At 40.4% G+C, this 19,360-nt stretch overlaps 1 protein-coding gene across 1 annotated transcript in view; it reads left to right on the plus strand.

The window, feature by feature from the left end:
- LOC126481282 (papilin) overlaps nt 1-19,360 on the plus strand; it is a 260,118-nt gene that overhangs the window by 192,995 nt on the left and 47,763 nt on the right. The window contains exons 31-32 of the mRNA XM_050104920.1: nt 6,150-6,277; nt 15,491-15,641. Of these exons, the coding sequence (XP_049960877.1) occupies nt 6,150-6,277; nt 15,491-15,641 (279 nt within the window). The remainder of the gene's footprint in view (nt 1-6,149; nt 6,278-15,490; nt 15,642-19,360) is intronic.

Here is a 19,360-nt window from a genome sequence, read left to right on the forward strand (position 1 = left end):
TTTTATCATGGTGGAATTTTGATGAGTGCATGATTTACAGGTATAGTAAATTATGAATATTTCTTTAAATAAAATGTTTCCATATGAACTATTTACTATTGTCATCAGCAAATGGTAAATTATGCCTTGAATAATGAAATTCAGAGAAATACTCCATGGATGTGACTATGGCATGTGCACTACTAATGAAAAGAGATCAGAAAAGGAAACAAAAAATTAGTATTGGTGTCAGGAGTGGTAGAAGAAAAAGTAGACTAATCCATCCTTACTCTGTTACATCTTTTCTTGTCATTGACAGTCTGCATTTTATACCATCTGTACTTCTGCCATCATCAGTTATTTTGCTACCAAAGTATCATAACTACTCTCCTACTTGTAGAGGGTCTTTTCATAATCTAAATCCATCAGTGTCGGTTGCTTACAAAGCTGAAAATCAGCTAGTGGTGGTATAAAATTCTCAAATTTGTGTTTATTGTTTTTTCCACTCAGCATAGCAATTCTACAAATGATAAGTCTAGAGAAGCTTCTAAAATCAATTAAAAGTAGATAAAACTGATCTCGGCTCAACTACAAAAAAAAAATTTTGTGGCAAAAAGCTCTACTTATCTTGAAAACTGGAGCCCCTAGTAATACATACTATATAAATATATAGAAATCAAGGATTAAGGGTAACACCTCACAGATAGTAGAGGTATTGAATTGTTGAATGTGAGATTTAGTTGTCAATTTTTTGTGCTGCTGTGGATATTGCTATAGTTTAAAAACGGTGACTTGGTGAAGACAAGTATCCCACAGGGAATGTGTGGTTGTGACTGTGGTTTGAATTCATGGCACTCAACAATGAGGCTGTCAGAGCCAGTGTAAAATCCTTTTAGAAGAAGGTAGTCAAGAACATGTAAAATCTTCGAGTCACCATGTCAAAACAACAGATTTTGTTCAAAGTGACAAGTCAATAAATTTATAAGTGTCTAAAACTGTTACTCAGTTATATAGGATTGGCTGACCACTAATATAAATATGAGAAGGAGTCAGCAAGTGTATTAATGTAAAAAATTTGAGGTGGATGACTGCAGTGTATGCATGTTCACATGTGTGTGCATGCACACACACACATGCACACAACTAAAATCTTAACTGATCAAAGAACATTCCATGAACAGTAAAAAATTAAAATTAAAATATGGCCCTCACAATTCTGCCTAAATGTCATGGTAACAGCTTGTAATCAGATGGCTCCCAGACTGTTAACTATTAGTAGCTCATGATAGGCCTCCTTTGCCACTTAATCAGATATTTAATTTATCTCATTTCCCACATAGCCTGGTACTAAGCAAATGCAACTACTGTCCCTTGCTGATATATTGTGTCCTGAATTCTTTGGACAGTTTTACTTGATGAGTACATGTGCCGAATAAACAGTATGGCACTTAAGGAACTGGAGCAGGTGAAGAACTTTTTACCTTAATTTTGTCTCTTCTGGTGCAGTGTCTACAGGATTGTGTGGCATTCAGCGTCAAATGTACTCTACTCATTCAGGAAAGGATCCCTGAAGATACAGTCAAGGAAAATGACTGCACAGCCTAGGTTATCCCCCTGTGTAGATATGTATGTGTATGTAGCTTTAAAATATTTGTTCTAATTTAAAATCTCATAAAATTTGAAATTAAAAGTTTAATTTATAGTAAGGGACTTATTGTATTCCATAAAATTTAAACATTCCTGGGTCCTTCCAATAATGAGGGAGGAGACCTACTACAACCCTGAGAAAGAACCCATATGCCTGCTGTCTGTAATTTGGCAGAAGGTGGCTTGCTCTGATCCCAAGTGGTACAGTGGCTTTTGGGTGTCTGCAAAAGTACTTAATATGCAGATGAGCAACTGATGACGATGCAGGTGGCTTCTTTATGGTGTGATACTTTTAGCTGTGTTGTATCATGTGAAGCCACTGCTGAACAGATAATGGGGGCACTCCCACCTCAGCACAGAGACTGGGAATTGGTCTTGTTCTGGTAGCCCTAGTAGCCAAACTAATTGTTTTATAATGGATTACATCTAGCATCTTCATGTATTATGACTGTGCAGTTCCATACATGGTGAAGCCATAACTAGGACAGGAACAAATGTGCCTTTTATAAAATTGTGGCAGGCTTGTCCTAACTGCAGCAACTCCCTTGTCGCAGTGGTTACCGTGATCACCAAAGTTAAGCGCTGTCGGGCGTGGTCGGCACTTGGATGGGTGACCATCCAGGCCGCCATGCACTGTTGCCATTTTTCGGGGTGCACTCAGCCTCGTGATGCCAATTGAGGAGCTACTTGACCGAATAGTAGCGGCTTTGGTCAAGAATACCATCAAAACGACCGGGAGAGTGGTGTGCTGACCCCACACCCCTCCTATCCGCATCCTCCATGGAGGATGACACGGTGGTCAGATGGTCCCGGTAGGCCACTCGTAGCCTGAAGACGGACTGCTCTTTTTTTTGTCCTAGCTGCCGTTCAGGCATTGTAAAATGGCATGTGTTTTTGTTAATGTACCTTTGAGATCTTTTATGAGGAAATGAAGTACCTCATCAAATTTGAGACCCAGGAACCTCAATGAATTCTTAAGGGGAATGCTATATGAACACAAGTGGAAATTTTGAAAAATTTATAATTTTTCTAAATTCTGTAGCTCAAAAAATAAGAGTTGTAAGTCAATTTAATGTTTACTTCTTTTAACAGATCTTTTGGAAACATTCTAATGTATGAACCATAGCTTTTACTCTCATACTTTTTTCTGAATTAGATTTTGTGTTGCAAGTGAAATAAAACATGTCAATTAAGTATGTATAGCATAGTTACACATATCTCGAAGTTAAAACAAAAGTAGTAGCTTGATGCCATCCTTGAAGACCTCTCACACTATGTCCTTCTCCCACTTCAGAACCTCTTTCTGCACCTGCTCATCAGCTGCTTCACTCTGCTTGTGAAATTTGGTGCTGGCACATGCTCTGCTCCTCTTTAATGCCACAAAGGGGCTACCTAGCTAGTCATACCTCTCTATGGATAAGCCATTAACTTTGTCACAAGTTCTCAGCCGACTCTGTGGAGAGGTTTGGAATATAATGCAGGACATTGGCATAAAGCTTGGTGATCAGAAACCTATTTCCCCACCTCTCCTCACCTTGCAAGCCAGATACTTGTGGTCAAATTTTTTTCTACCGCCAGGATTTGTACCAATTACCCCGCAGAACGGAGGGGTGTCTGTTGAGAGGTCAGACAAACACATGGTTGCTGAAGAGGGGCACCAGCTTTTTCAGTAGTTGCAGGGGCAACAGTCTGGATGATTGACTGATCTGGCCTTGTAACACTAACCAAAACGGCCTTGCTGTGCTGGTACTGCAAACGGCTGAAAGCAAGGGGAAACTACAGCCGTAATTTTTCCCGAGGGCATGCAGCTTTACTGTATGGTTAAATGATGATGGCATCCTCTTGGGTAAAATATTCCGGAGGTAAAATAGTCCCCCATTTGGATCTCCGGGCGGGGCTACTCAAGAGGACGTCGTTATCAGGAGAAAGAAAACTGGCGTTCCACGGATCGGAGTGTGGAATGTCAGATCCCTTAATTGGACAGGTAGGTTAGAAAATTTAAAAAGGGAAATGGATAGGTTAAAGTTAGATATAGTGGGAATTAGTGAAGTTCGGTGGCAGGAGGAACAAGACTTTTGGTCAGGTGAATACAGGGTTACAAATACAAAATCAAATAGGGGTAATGCAGGAGTAGGTTTAATAATGAATTAAAAAAAGAGGAGTGTGGGTAAGCTACTACAAACAGCATAGTGAATGCATTATTGTGGCCAACATAGACACGAAGCTCATGCCTACTACAGTAGTACAAGTTTATATGTCAACTAGCTCTGCAGATGATGAAGAAATTGATGAAATGTACGATGAGATAAAAGAAATTATTCATGTAGTGAAGGGAGACAAAAATTTAATAGTCATGGGTGACTAGAATTCGAGAGTAGGAAAAGGGAGAGAAGGAAACATAGTAGGTGAATATGGATTGGGGGTAAGAAATGAAAGAGGAAGCCGTCTGGTAGAATTTTGCACAGAGCATAACTTAATCACAGCTAACACTTGGTTCAAGAATCATAAAAGAAGGTTGTATACATGGAAGAATCCTGGAGATACTAGAAGGTATCAGATAGATTGTATAATGGTAAGACAGAGATTTAGGGACCAGGTTTTAAATTGGAAGACATTTCCAGGGGCAGATTTGGACTCTGACCACAATCTACTGGTTATGACCTATAGATTAAAACTGAAGAAACTGCAAAAAGGTGGGAATTTAAGGAGATGGGACATGGATAAACTGACTAAACCAGAGGTTGTACAGAGTTTCAGGGAGAGCATAAGGGCACAATTGACAGGAATGGGGGGAAGAAATACAGTAGAAGAAGAATGGATAGCTTTGAGGAATGAAGTAGTGAAGGCAGCAGACGATCGAGTAGGTAAAATGACGAGGGCTAGTAGAAATCCTTGGGTAAAGAAGAAATATTGAATTTAATTGATGAAAGGAGAAAACATAAAAATGCAGTAAATGAAGCAGGCAAAAAGGAATACAAACATCTCAAAAATGAGATCGACAGGAAGTGCAAAATGGCTAAGGAGGGGTGGCTAGAGGACAAATGTAAGGATGTAGAGGCTTATCTCACTAGGGGTAAGATAGATACTGCCTACAGGAAAATTAAAGAGACCTTTGGAGAAAAGAGAACCACTTGTATGAATATCAAGAGCTCAGATGGAAACCCAGTTCTAAGCAAAGAAGGGAAAGCAGAAAGGTGGAAGGAGTATATAGAGGGTCTATACAAAGGCAATGTACCTGAGGACAATATTATGGAAATGTAAGAGGATGTAGATGAAGATAAAATGGGAGATACAATACTGCGTGAAGAGTTTGACAGAGCATTGAAAGACCTGAGTCGAAACTAGGCCCCGGGAGTAGACAACAATCCATTAGAACTACTGACGGTGTTGGGAGAGCCAGTCCAGACAAAACTCTACCATCTGGTGAGCAAGATGTATGAGACAGGCGAAATACCCTCAGACTTCAAGAAGAATATAATAATTCCAATCCCAAAGAAAGCAGGTGTTGACAGGTGTGAAAATTACCGAACTATCAGTTTAATAAGTCACAGCTGCAAAATACTAACGTGAATTCTTTACAGACGAATGGAAAAACTGGTAGAAGCCGACCTCAGGGAAGATCAGTTTGGATTCTGTAGAAATCTTGGAACACATGAGGCAATACTGACCTTACGAGTTACCTTAGAAGAAAGATTAAGGAAAGGCAAACCTACGCTTCTAGCATTTGTAGACTTAGAGAAAGCTTTTGACATTGTTCACTGTAAAACTCTCTTTCAAATTCTAAAGGTGGTAGGGGTAAAATACAGGGAGCAAAAGGCTATTTACAATTTGTACAGAAACCAGATGGCAGTTATAAGAGTCGAGGGGCATGAAAGGGTAGGAAAGGTCTTGTAGAATGTAGCCTGCTAGTTTTCATAGTTAAAGGATAACTCCAAAATCTAGCAAATTTTCTTTCTTTTCTGTGTACCTATCGACAACTCAGTGCTTCTGCTTTTTGGTGAGTGGTCTCCTGTAATCCTAAAGTACAGAAAACCTAAAAGAGAGGTGCTGAAAGGAACAATAAGTACTTCTAATATTGGGTTAGAAGAGATCCAAACTGCCGGAAATATTCAAGTGTAATGTTTCACCAGGACTTCCTGCTTATGATCAAGTAAAGGAAAGAAATATAGGAAATGAAACTGTTGTGGAATTAACTAGGAAACTCATTTTGGACCCTTCTTACATGTAGATGCAACAGGTTAGGACAAAAGGTAAGTCCTCAATGAAATACTGACGGCATACAAAGTTTAATACTGCCTGAATAGCCTTGTTTCTCCACATACTTTTCAATTCTTGGACCTTGATTTGAAAATAGTATTCATTTCACATTTTTCCATCTGCTACAATCTGCAAATTAGTAAGTTATGATTACTATTATTATTATTATTATTTAAACCACCATCTCCGTTATACTTATAAATGACTGGAATCAAATTATTACCATGTTACTAATTTTTTGAATATTGAATTTGTTTTACTTTCAGATGAACCACCTAGTATTGATCTCACTGATAGTGATGTTCAAGCTGAAGAGGGATCATATGCGACACTAAAATGTATTGCTCAAGGTCGTCCAACACCACGTATTGTCTGGAGGAAAGGCACTTCTACAGTATGTATTCTGAGTGCATAAGGAATGTTTTTTATGTGTTTAAATCATCACTGTTTCAAGTTATCTACACTTATTGTACATGCTCTCAGTAAAACATAAACAGCTGCTGTGAAAAGTAGAGGTTATCAGATGCAAGTGATGTACTCACTTTCTGGATCTCAATTTATTATTCATATTTATTCATCAGCTACTGAACATGTTCATGATATAGGTTTTCTTAACTACACTTATGCAGGTATACAGTGCACTTCACACCTCTCTCTCTCTCTCTCTCTCTCTCTCTCTCTCTCTCTCTCTCTCTAAACAATGGACCAGTCAGATTTCATATGAGTCAAAGCAGTGTAGAATGATCACATTTGTGTTTCCCTGATTGATAGGCCATCTCTTAAGTGATATGGCCAGATATTTAGTCTTGTATCTTGCAACATCTTTTGTTCCTGCAAGAAAGACAAAAATATAATTTCTCTGTAATAATGAAATTTTTTCATTGCTTCCAGTCACGGAACAAAATTTGACACTTGGTTTGACTGCACTCAAATATCACTGTTCGACATGGGTTCTATTTCTGATATTAAAGTATGTGCTTCTAGACCATATTACCGTGGGAAATTCAAATACGTAAACAAAATATCGTTGTCAGGGATACTTTTTATGTAATATGTATATATATATGTATATTCACAATTCATGTCAAACACAGAGACGTTATAGAGAAATACGGGTATGTTGCCGCATCCAGTAGTGATAGGACGTGATAATTTCTTGTGCAGCAGCAGGTGGGAAGAATCAGACATCATTAGGTTATCCCCCGCCACACCTATGTCATTAAGACCACCTGAAACATCTCATTAACTCGAACGGCGACAGCATGTCGCTGCCTCGGCAGTAAAGCTTCACGCCTCCTAGGGGCAGGTGCATCGAGTTTACAACAGTGGTGTTAGCCGCAATTGTGTCAGTCTTAATGAGTGGGTGTTTTGGCTGACAAGTAACTGTCTGTCATATTTCCGAGCACGGTTGAATTTTTCAGTTCCTGTGTGTAAACTGGTGCTGAAGGTAAAACGACTGCTTGTTTTTACACAGCAGCGTTCCTCTAGTTCCCTACTATTAATTCAATACAGGTGTATTACCAAAGTGGTATTTTTAAATTTGTAGAAATGCCACATCGTCGTGGATGTCGATTTAAGCCGGACAACTTCTGCTACATCTGTGGGAAGTTCACTTTTGCCAGAAATAGGAAGAAAATTTCTTCAGTCATAAAGAAAGCATACAAACATTACTTTGGAGTAGAGGTAAGAGACAAAGATAAAGAATGGGTACTACATTTCTGTTGTGCTACATGTTACTGCAAACTAATTCAGTGGTGGAAAGATAAAGAGAATGTGGCATTGTTTGCTGTTCCCATGGTGTGGAGGGAGCCTAAGGACCATGTTACTGATTGTTATTTCTGTCTAACAAAAAGTCAGGGTTTTACAAACAAAAAGTCGAAGAGACACATTGTTTACCCAGATCTGCCTTCAGCGAGAATGCCAGTGCAGCATTCCGACAACCTTCCACTACCTTCAAGAGCTCGAGGTCAAATTCCGAGTGACAGTGAAATAAGTAGTACTGAAGAAATCACAGATGATGATTCTTTATATCACTGCACAAGTGAGTCATCGCCACATTTACTAACACAGGCAGATTTAAATGATTTAGTAGGTGATCTAGTACTAAGTAAACAAAAGGCGCAGCTGGTTGGTTCAAGATTACAAGAGTATAATCTACTGCACCAAAGTACTAAAATCAGTGTGTTCAGGCACAGAGAACATGCCTTTATTTCTTATTTTTCAACTGACAAAGCACTGACATTTTGCAATGACGTTGCTGGCCTGATGAAAGTGCTGAACTTCACTTATATTTCACAGGAGTGGAGACTATTCATAGATGCATCGAAAACAAGTCTGAAGGGTGTTTTGCTCCATAACGGAAATAAAATACCCTCTGTTCCAGTAACTTACGCTAGTTTGGCAAAAGAGAATTACGAATTCGTACAAAGGATGCTAAATTCATTAAAATACAATGAACACAAATGGAAAATATGTGCAGATTTCAAGGTAATTGCTATGGCACTTGGAATGCAACAAGGCTACACAAAGTATGCCTGTTTTCTTTGCGAGTGGGATAGTCGAGACCGAAATTCTCACTACATGAAAAAGAAATGGCTTAGGCCAAGATGGAAAGTTGGCGAAAAGAATGTGCAACGTGAAAGTCTGGTAGCTCCTGAATATATACTACTTCCACCGCTTCACAACAAACTTGGCCTGATGAAACAATTCGTGAAGGCCATGGATCCAACAGGCTGTGGGTTTGCATATCTAGCTACCAAATTCCCCCATCTTTCAGTTGCAAAAATAAAGGAAGGTGTATTTGTGGGCCCACAAATCAGGGAGCTGCAGAAAGGTGCAAATTTTGAAGCATGTTTAACTGATAAAGAAAAAACCACATGGGACTGTTTCAAGATGGTGTTGGAAAACTTCCTCGGAAGAAGAAGAGCTACTAACTACAAAGCAATGGTGAAGGATATGATCAAAGCATATCAAGATTTGGGGTGCAATATGTCTTTGAAGGTACGTACGATAAACTCTCATCTGGACTACTTCACAGAGAGTTGTAGTGACGTATCAGATGAACATGGGGAAAGATTCCATAAAGACATCTCTACCATAGAAAGGCGCTATGAAGGGAAGTGGGTACCTTCTATGTTAGCAGATTATTGCTGGAATATCATTCGAGAGAAGAAAGATTCACAATACAAGAGAAAAAAGTGATGTGCATTACAAGGCAGAGGCTCATTGTTTGTCAATTTTCTGTAATTTCTCATGTCAAATAAATGCTTCAAAGTGTATACACAAAGGTTACTGTGTTATATGTTAGATCCCACCCTCCATTAATGTGATGAACTTATAACATCATAAAGATGTGCATTTGTTTGTTGAATTTCACCTCGCGTTTGCTGCACTACATCAGAAATTGAAAAGAGAAATAAAATTGCGATTACTCATAAACTATCCCTGACAGAAAAAAACCAAAAACAGTTTTCAATTCGGCACTCAAAATACAACTAGAATCACAATATTTTTTATCAGAAATAGAAAAAAAGGTTTTTTTTGTAGAACAGTGATATTTTATGGAACTTCTACCATGAAGTAATGTTACAAGTTTTCACCTTGGCTGTCAGTACATAAATTAATATTACGTACACTTGTTGCTGGAATTTACAGTTCTTTGGCTTGTTTTTATACTGTTAAGAGGTTTAGTTTGTATTGTTTATTGCAACTGTTTTTCCCTAATACTACAGTAGATATTGATAACTGAAAAATGTTCCCAGCCATTCTCAATTTTTTATTTTGTGTACACACTACACAGCACTTTTCCTTTTCACATGCTTTGCAATAACTATTCACTGCACAATCACCGTCCTCAACTGAAAATAATTCAAATGGACTGTCACGCACAAAATAGACTGTGTTCACACAGTTTATCACTTCTTGTACTTGTTCACAACTTTAGTTCATTTATCTGCAGAGTTCTTATTTTCTTGCACAGGTTTCAAAATATTTTGCTGCAGCATTAGCTTACAGTTTCGTTATTAAAATTTGATTATATCCATTTGTTGCATGCTGATTATGAACTGCTGACTTGTTACTTGCTTCTTCAGTTTTGTAATTTATCTTTACATTTTAGACAGGCTTTCTTTTTAATACTGATATTAACACTTGTTTTTGCAGAGAAACATAGTATACTTTTACATTCACTGCCATGTTGAATTAATTTTTATTAATTGCAGGGTAAAGAAAACTGCAAGATGCCAACATCTTTATTACTGGAGATATCACAAAATTCACTACAGATTTAGTTATAGGCACAACCAATAAAGCTATGGGCATCTTAAATTCACAATGCTAGTCTCCTTTTCCTCTTAGAAACAATAAAGCCCTGCAGCTAATAGCTGAAGAGTGACACAAATCACCATCTGATCAACTTGTACTTAGGAGAAGAACTTTAGTCAATAAGAGTAAAATTGTGATTTGGCAGAAATCCAGCCACAAATTTGTCTCATATGTTCCAAATAAGTAAGTAAAGGAAATTGGGCACTATGGTGTTTTTTATTTTAAAAAAGCTTTTGTAAGTTGTAAAATTGAATGTTTCTCTTTGGCAGAACGTGAAAGAGGCTCAGTTTGGGTTCCATTTGACTGGCTGGTCAATTGTACAATATCCAAATTTTTGGGGCATTCAGATGTGACAGAAGGTCAAGCAATAACTGAAAAGGAATACATTCCTATTTTGTGAGGCACACTAAGATGGAACTTAAAAGCTGGTCATTAATCAAGCTAGTGATATGAAGGAAATTATTAGAGTTTCAGTTCTCTGTGAGAAAACAGCCACCAGAGTGCATCAGTGTTGTTCATGTTTAGTGCTTTTCCCAGACTTGGTGGAGTATATAATGAGGCTTAACAGCATTGGATGTTAAGTGGTCACTTTGAAGGACACAGAGATGCTGTGTACTCTTGTGGAGATTATATGCACCTGACAGAATTTGGAAGGCACCTAATTATTGGACTCCATTAGGCTGGCTGGTCAAATTGCGTAGTATCCAGATTTGTGGGGCACTCAGATGTGACAGTGGTCTCATGTTTGACTGTGTGGGAATGTGATTCCAGGCATAGTTGTCATGTTTCCAGTCAACCATATCTAATCACCACAATGGATGATCACCGTACTGTGCACCAGGCATCCTGTAACCCCTTCATATCTGTACCTGGCATCTGAGAACAAGTATAGACTCCCTGCAATATTTTGTGTCATAGGAAATGAGACACTTAAAGTAGTAAAGGAGTTTTGCTATTTGGGGAGCAAAATAACTGATGATAAACGAAGTAGAGAGGATATAAAATGTAGACTGGCAATGGCAAGGAAAGCGTTTCTGAAGAAGAGAAATTTGTTAACATCGAGTATACATTTAAGTGTCAGGAAGTTATTTCTGAAAGTATTTGTATGGAGTGTAGCCATGTATGGAAGTGAAACATGGACGGTAAATAGTTTGGACAAGAAGAGAATAGAAGCTTTTTAAATGTGGTACTACAGAAGAATGCTGAAGATTAGATGGGTAGATCACATAACTAATGATGAAGTATTGAATAGGATTGGGGAGAAGAGAAGTTTGTGGCACAACTTGACCAGAAGAAGGGATCGGTTGGTAGGACATGTTCTGAGGCATCAAGGGATCACCAATTTAGTATTGGAGGGCAGCGTGGAGGGTAAAAATCATAGGGGGAGACCAAGAGATGAATACACTAAGCAGATTCAGAAGGATGTAGGTTGCAGTAGGTACTGGGAGATGAAGAAGCTTGCACAGGATAGAGTAGCATGGAGAGCTGCATCAAACCAGTCTCAGGACTGAAGACCACAACAACAACAACAACAACAATGCATGTCCACACGTGGTTAATGTCTGTGAACTGTTTGCATGATGTTGAGGTACTCTTGTGGCCAGTGAGATAACCAAACATGTCTACAATTTTATTCTTATTTTGTAAGCACTGAAATAATAACAAGCACCCTCTCAGCCTGTGCAGTTTCATTCATATATAATTTCTGTTATTGTAAAACATTATTTCAACTGTAATGTAAATTTTTGACATGTCACCTGTACCCAGAGCCTGTGGATTATAAATGTATGTCATGAGACAAATAAGCCACAACTTACAAAAAACACACACACAGTTCGGTGTTGCACTGCATGGGAATGTGACGGCAGGCATACTATTCGTCAGGGTTACAATTGAGCATGTCTGACCACCATAAGGGAGGCTCACCATATTATACACCAAACACATTGTAACCCCTTCACATTTGCACCTGCCATCCAAGAACATGTAATGGACTCCATGCAAGATTCTGTATCATCCTGCATCATTGCTCAGAGACTAGCAACATCCAGGATAGGGAATTACCATCCCACATAAAGGCTGCCATTGACGTCACAACACAAACAATTGCATTTGGAGTGGAACTGTGATCGAGAAACATGGAATGCTGATGAAAGACATCAAATTGTGTTCAGCTAAGAATGGCGATTTTGCACAACTGTGGATGACAATTGTTGGTGACTGTGGCTACCTGGTGGGAAGTCCCATGCTTCCAGTGTTTTGGATAGGCACAGTGATGTTACTCCTGGAATCATGGTGTGGAGAGCCATCAAGTATGACTTCAGGCTATGACTGTTGGTGATTCAGGGATTCAGGGAAACCTGACAGAACAATGGTATATGATGGACAACCTGCATTCTCGTGTTTTACATCTCATGTGACAGTATCATGGTGCCATTTTTTGAAACGACAATACCACTCCACACTTGGCACATGTACCTGTGAATTGTCTGCGTGATGTTGAGCTACTCCCGTGACCAGCATGATCGTCAGACCTGTCGCCAATGTAACATGTGTGGGACTAACTCAGATGTCATTTCCATCCTGGTGTCAGTATACACATCAAAAACTGAATACGTCAATGTGGACCAGCTTACTGCAGAAGAGGATCAAGTTTTATGACACCCTTCCCAATCAAATCAGTTCATCCATCCATGACAGAGGTCGTGCAGTGTTTTACTGATAAGAGGCTCATACTGCCAAGTTCTTTGTAAATTTGACTTTTATTTCTTCTCACTGAAATAATATCACAATCTCTGAAGTTCCATTTCATTTTCTCCTCCAATTCTTCACATTTTTTTCAGGCAGTGTGACTTGCGAACTGTTATACTTTCACAGTTCTATGAAACACAGACAAATAAAGTGCTGAAGTTATCATCAAGTGGAGTGTTAATGTGTAGCATGCAATAACATCAGCAAAAGTGCTTTTGGGGAATGTAAATCCTGTGAAATCTCCCTGATGGGATGCTGAGCTTTGTAGTACCCTAAAACACTTACCACATGAACTTCACCAGTTCTCTCTATTTTGAAGGAAAACAACTCTGTGATATTAAGACACTGTGCAAGAAGTTAAATGCCCTTGGATGCAGAGCTGAACATCATACAACATGTGCTCATCTGATTTTAGCTGCACAGCATATTCAGATGAACATATTCATAAATTCTACCTCCATTGAAGATAATAACTTTGTTTTAAATTATACACAGTGAACTTCAGATTAGTGGCCAGACTTGAATGTCCATGTACATGAGAGAGTGAACCTGCACTGCAAAAAAAATGATAGTTCAAAAATGAATAAAGTCTCAATGTTATAGGTGTTTCTACACACATCAAAAAAAGTTTTGCATCACCTTGGTTCTGAGAGTTCCGGAACCTGTACAGAAAATTGCAACAATAGAGATCAACATAAACATCATTTCCGCCCTTTTTATTGCCCATGAAAACCACAAATTGGATGTTGTACCACGATACAGCGAGGCCTTTAGAAGTGGTGGTCCAGATTGCTGTACACACCAGTACCTCTAATACCCAGTAGCATGCCCTCTTTCATTGATGCATGCCTGCATTTTATTTGACATAGCATAATAATCATAAGTTCATCAAGGCACTGTTGGTCCAGATTGTCCCACTCCTCAATGGCGATTTGGCATGGATCCCTCAGAGTGGTTCGTGGGTCATGTTGTCCATAAACAGCCCTTCTCAATCTATCCCAGGCATGTTAAATAGGGTACATGTCTGGAGAACTTGCTGGCCACTCTAGTTGAGCAATATTGTTATCCTGAAGGAAGTCATTCACAAGATGTGCATGATGGGGGCGCAAATTGTCATCCATGAAGACAAATGCCTCATCAATATGCTGCTGATGTGGTTGCACTATTGGTCAGAGGGTGGCATTCATGTATCATACAGCCTCTATGGCGCCTTCCATGACCACTAGTGGCATACGTCGGCCCTACATAATGCCACCCCAAAACAGCAGGGAACCTCCACTTTGCTGCACTTGTTGGACAGTGTGTCTAAGGCGTTCAGCCTGACCGGGTTGCCTCCAAACATGTCTCTGATGATTGTCTGGTTGAAGGCATATGTGACACTTATTGGAGAAGAGAACATGATGACAATCCTGAGCGGTCCATTCGGCATGTTGTTGGGTCCATCATACCTTGCTGCATAGGGTCGTGGTTGCAAAGATGGACCTCACCATGGAGGTCGGGAGTGAAGTTGCGCATAATGCAGCCTATTGCGCACAGTTTGAGTCTTAACAAGGCATCCTGTAGCTGCACAAAAAGCATTATTCAACATGGTGGTGTGGCTGTCAGGGTTCCTCTGAGCCATAATCCATAGGCAGCAGTCATCTACTGCAGTAGTAGCCCTTGGGCGGACTGAGCAAGGCATGTTGTCGACAGTTCCTATCTCTCTGTATCTCCTCCATGTCCTAACAACATTGCTTTGGTTCACTCTGTGACGCCTGGGCACTTCCCTTGTTGGGAGCCCTTCCTGGCACAAAGTAACAATGCAGACGTGATCGAGCCATGGTATTGACCATCTAGGCATGGCTGAACTACAGACAACAAAAGCCATGTACCTCCTTCCTGGTGGAATGACTGCAACTGATCAGCTGTCAGACTCCCTCCATCAAATTAGCGCTGCTCATGCATAGTTGTTTATACCTTTGGGCGAGTTTAGTGACATCTCTGAATAGTCAAAGGGACTGTGTCTGTGATACATTATCCACAGTCAACGTCTATCTTCAGGAGGTCTGGGAACAGGGTTGATGCAAAACTTTTTTTGATGTGTGTATATGGCAGCCATAGTTGAGCTGCTGCCTTTCCTTAATTTTGTTTATTGTTTCCACACTGTAATATCTGGTATTGCAATAGTGACCACAGCAGAACTTATTTTAAAAAAGTCTGCATTGCTGTCCTTTGTACAAAGCAAAGTCCTTTATACAGTTGGAAAAAATTGTTTGAAATTGTTCACAAACAGCTCCTCCATGTGTCCAGTCATGTCACTAATGTGTTTGGCTGCAAGAAGTATTTTCTGAAGATGGTGCAGTACAGTGGGACACAGTCTCTTTAAGAAACATTGTACGTAATACACTACTGCATCTGTAGGTGTCCGATCAGCACAGAAATTATGTTCACCAGAATATGTGCTGAACTGCATAATATTCTAATTAGATATCTAATATTAAACATTCATTAAAAAACTGCAGCTGATAATTTTCTGAATATGATCTTATTTCAGATTGATGGATCGAGTGGGCGATACAGACTGTTGTTGGATGGATCTTTGCAGATTATAGGTCTGTATCGTTCTGATGCAGGTGTCTACATCTGCACTGCTGACAATGGCATAGGCCAACCAGCTCAGAAGGAAACTCATCTAAAAGTGACAGGTACAGTAAGAAGCAGTGTAATAAGATTTAAACTCCAAATTCCCTCCCTTCTTTTTTAAGAAGAACTGGAAATATGCATGTCAAACTTATTTTATATACAAAGATCAAATGGAACATTTAAACTAAAGATCATTCTCTACAATCCTCTGTTATAACATATGTTTCTACTATAGTTCATATGTTGCCAAGAAGAAGAAAACTTTGTGACATTTTTGGTCTGAGAGATCACATTCCATAATTTTAATTCCACAATCTGTGCACTGCAGGTGCTGAGTGAGGTCATCAAAAGTTTTTTTTTCCAGAATTATCTCAATAGCATCCTCATTATAAAACATAATATAATCTGATGTTTCTGTTTTCTGATGAGTATTGAAATCTACGGATACTTTTCTCATAACACTCTTTCTTTTAGCTGTTTTATTTACAATATTGATACTGCTTACTGCATGTTTGTATATTGTGGTAGACTGTTAACATTTCAAGTCTGAGACTATAATGTAAGTTATGAATAACACAGAAGAAAGTTCCTGTTCTGTATGTAGTGGATGAATTTAAAAAATATTCTTTAGTACAAGAATATTCTGGTTGCTGGTCTTCTATGTGGAGCATGTTTCATAACAATATTTTGCATGTTTTAAGCAATTGAAGCAACTGGGTTACAGGTAATGGAATTCATCTTTTTCTTCTGTCAGTTGTGTCTGAATTTCTGGAGCTGACAGATATGGTTTGCTTACTTGAATATGATTTTGCTGTATCAGTATTTGTGTGCTAAAATCCTTTAGTATCAATTCACACAACACAGCCCTCCATCTCTTTGCTATTCCACTCTGTTTTTACATACAACTATTGCTCCCGCCAATGGTTTTTTCACTGATAGACGAATGACTGTTGCATCTTTTTTGTGCTTTTTTATGATTGCAACTCTAATTAACAATAAATTAAAGAGTCACTGTTTCCATTGTACACTCCTGCCCTTTCAACTCCATTTGCTTCAGAATACATAATCAAAAAACAAAGATGATGAGACTTACCAAACAAAAGTGCTGGCAGGTCGATAGACTCACAAACAAACACAAACATACACACAAAATTCTAGCTTTCACAACCAACGGCTGCTTCGTCAGGAAAGAGGGAAGGAGAAGGAAAGACGAAAGGATGTGGGTTTTAAGGGAGAGGGTAAGGAGTCATTCCAATCCCGGGAGCGGAAAGACTTACCTTAGGGGGAAAAAAGGATGGGTATACACTCGCGCACACACACACATATCCATCCACACATATACAGACACAAGCAGACATATTAAAAGGCAAAGAGTTTGGGCAGAGATGTCAGTCGAGGCGGAAGTGCAGAGGCAAAGATGTTGTTGAATGACAGGTGAGGTATGAGTGGCGGCAACTTGAAATTAGCGAAGATTGAGGCCTGGTGGATTACGAGGAGAGAGGATATATTGAAGGGCAAGTTCCCATCTCCGGAGTTCAGATAGGTTGGTGTTAGTGGGAAGTATCCAGATAACCCGGATGGTGTAACACTGTGCCAAGATGTGCTGGCCGTGCACCAGGGCATGTTTAGCCACAGGGTGATCCTCATTACCAACAAACACTGTCTGCCTGTGTCCATTCATGCGAATGGACATTTTGTTGCTGGTCATTCCCACATAGAATGCGTCACAGTGTAGGCAGGTCAGTTGGTAAATCTTGTGGGTGCTTTCACACGTGGCTCTGCCTTTGATCGTGTACACCTTCCGGGTTACAGGACTGGAGTAAGTGGTGGTGGGAGGGTGCGTGGGACAGGTTTTACACCGGGGCCGGTTACAAGGGTAGGAGCCAGAGGGTAGGGAAGGTGGTTTGGGGATTTCATAGGGATGAACTAAGAGGTTACGAAGGTTAGGTGGACGGCGGAAAGACACTCTTGGTGGAGTGGGGAGGATTTCATGAAGGATGGATTTCATTTCAGGGCAGGATTTGAGGAAGTCGTATCCCTGCTGGAGAGCCACATTCAGAGTCCGATCCAGTTCCGGAAAGTATCCTGTCACAAGTGGGCCACTTTTGTGGTTCTTCTGTGGGAGGTCCTGGGTTTGAGGGGGTGAGGAAGTGGCTCTGGTTATTTGCTTCTGTACCAGGTCGGGAGGGTAGTTGCGGGATGCGAAAGCTGTTATCAGGTTGTTGGTGTAATGGTTCAGGGATTCCGGACTGGAGCAGATTCGTTTGCCATGAAGACCTAGGCCGTAGGGAAGGGACCGTTTGATGTGGAATGGGTGGCAGCTATCATAATGGAGGTACTGTTGCTTGTTGGTGGGTTTGATGTGGACGGACGTGTGAAGCTGGCCATTGGACAGATGGAGGTCAACGTCAAGGAAAGTGGCATGGGATTTGGAGTAGGACCAGGTGAATCTGATGGAACCAAAGGAGTTGAGGTTGGAGAGGAAATTCTGGAGTTCTTCTTCACTGTGAGTCCAGACCATGAAGAATAGGATCCTTAATAAAAGTCCTCAATGTTTCCTCTCCCACATCCACACCGGCTGTTCAGAGCATCCTCCTACAGGCCAACCACAAATTAGAACAGCATGCCACCCTCCACCTCAAAAAACTATCCAATCTCCTGGTTTCCCACCTCCGGAAAGGCAACTCACTCACCCTTCACAACCTTTCCAGCAAACCTCAACCTCCTCTCATTGCACACAAACCCAGTCTTCCCATCTACTCAATCTCCCACTTCCAGCTCCACTCCCTCCAAAACCTCAAAATTCCAATCAACACAATCTGGAACCACAACACCCTAATTCAGTAGTTAACCTTTCCTCCAAACCTCTCTCCCAATCCGAAACCTCAGTCCTATCCAAAGGCCTCACCTTCAGCCCCACTCCCAGATTCAACCAAACAGCCCTCGTCAAAGATTTACTGTCCTACACTCGTACTCTCTGCTGGAAATATCACTTTGCCACAAAGAAAAATGATCCTAATCCTATTCTTAATGATCCAACTTCCCAAGACACTATCCAAATTGAATCCTGCCTGGAACATTTCCGTCCTCTGTCACAGCAGGACCCACCTCCTCTTCCTCAAAATCACCCTCTCCAAACCTTCCAGGAATTTCTGACTTCCAGCCTTGCCTCTCAATCCTTCTTAAAAAACCTTAATCCTACTCCCAACATCACCACTGCTGAAGCCCAGGCTATCTGTGATCTAAAGGCTGACCGATCCATCATCATTCTTCCGGCGGACAAGGGTTCCACGACCGTGGTACTTGATCGTCGGGAGTATGTGGCTGAGGGACTGCGTCAGCTTTCAGACAACACCACATACAAAGTTTGCCAAGGTAATCCCATTCCTGATGTCCAGGATGAGCTTCAAGGAATCCTCAGAACCTTAGGCCCCCTACAAAACCTTTCACCTGACTCCATCAACCTCCTGAGCCCACCGACACTCCGCACCCCTACCTTCTTCCTAAAATTCACAAACCCAATCATCCCGGCCGCCCCATTGTAGCTGGTTACCAAGCCCCCACAGAACGTATCTCTGCCTACGTAAATCAACACCTTCAACCCATTACATGCAGTCTCCCATCCTTCATCAAAGGCACCCACACTTTCTCGAACGCCTGGAATCCTTACCCAATCTGTTACCCCTGGAAACCATCCTTGTAACCATTGATGCCACTTCCTTATACACAAATATTCCGCACGTCCAGGGCCTCGCTGCGATGGAGCACTTCCTTTCACGCC

Source organism: Schistocerca serialis, chromosome 5, assembly GCF_023864345.2.
Source record: "Schistocerca serialis cubense isolate TAMUIC-IGC-003099 chromosome 5, iqSchSeri2.2, whole genome shotgun sequence".
NCBI classification, from domain to species: domain Eukaryota; kingdom Metazoa; phylum Arthropoda; class Insecta; order Orthoptera; family Acrididae; genus Schistocerca; species Schistocerca serialis.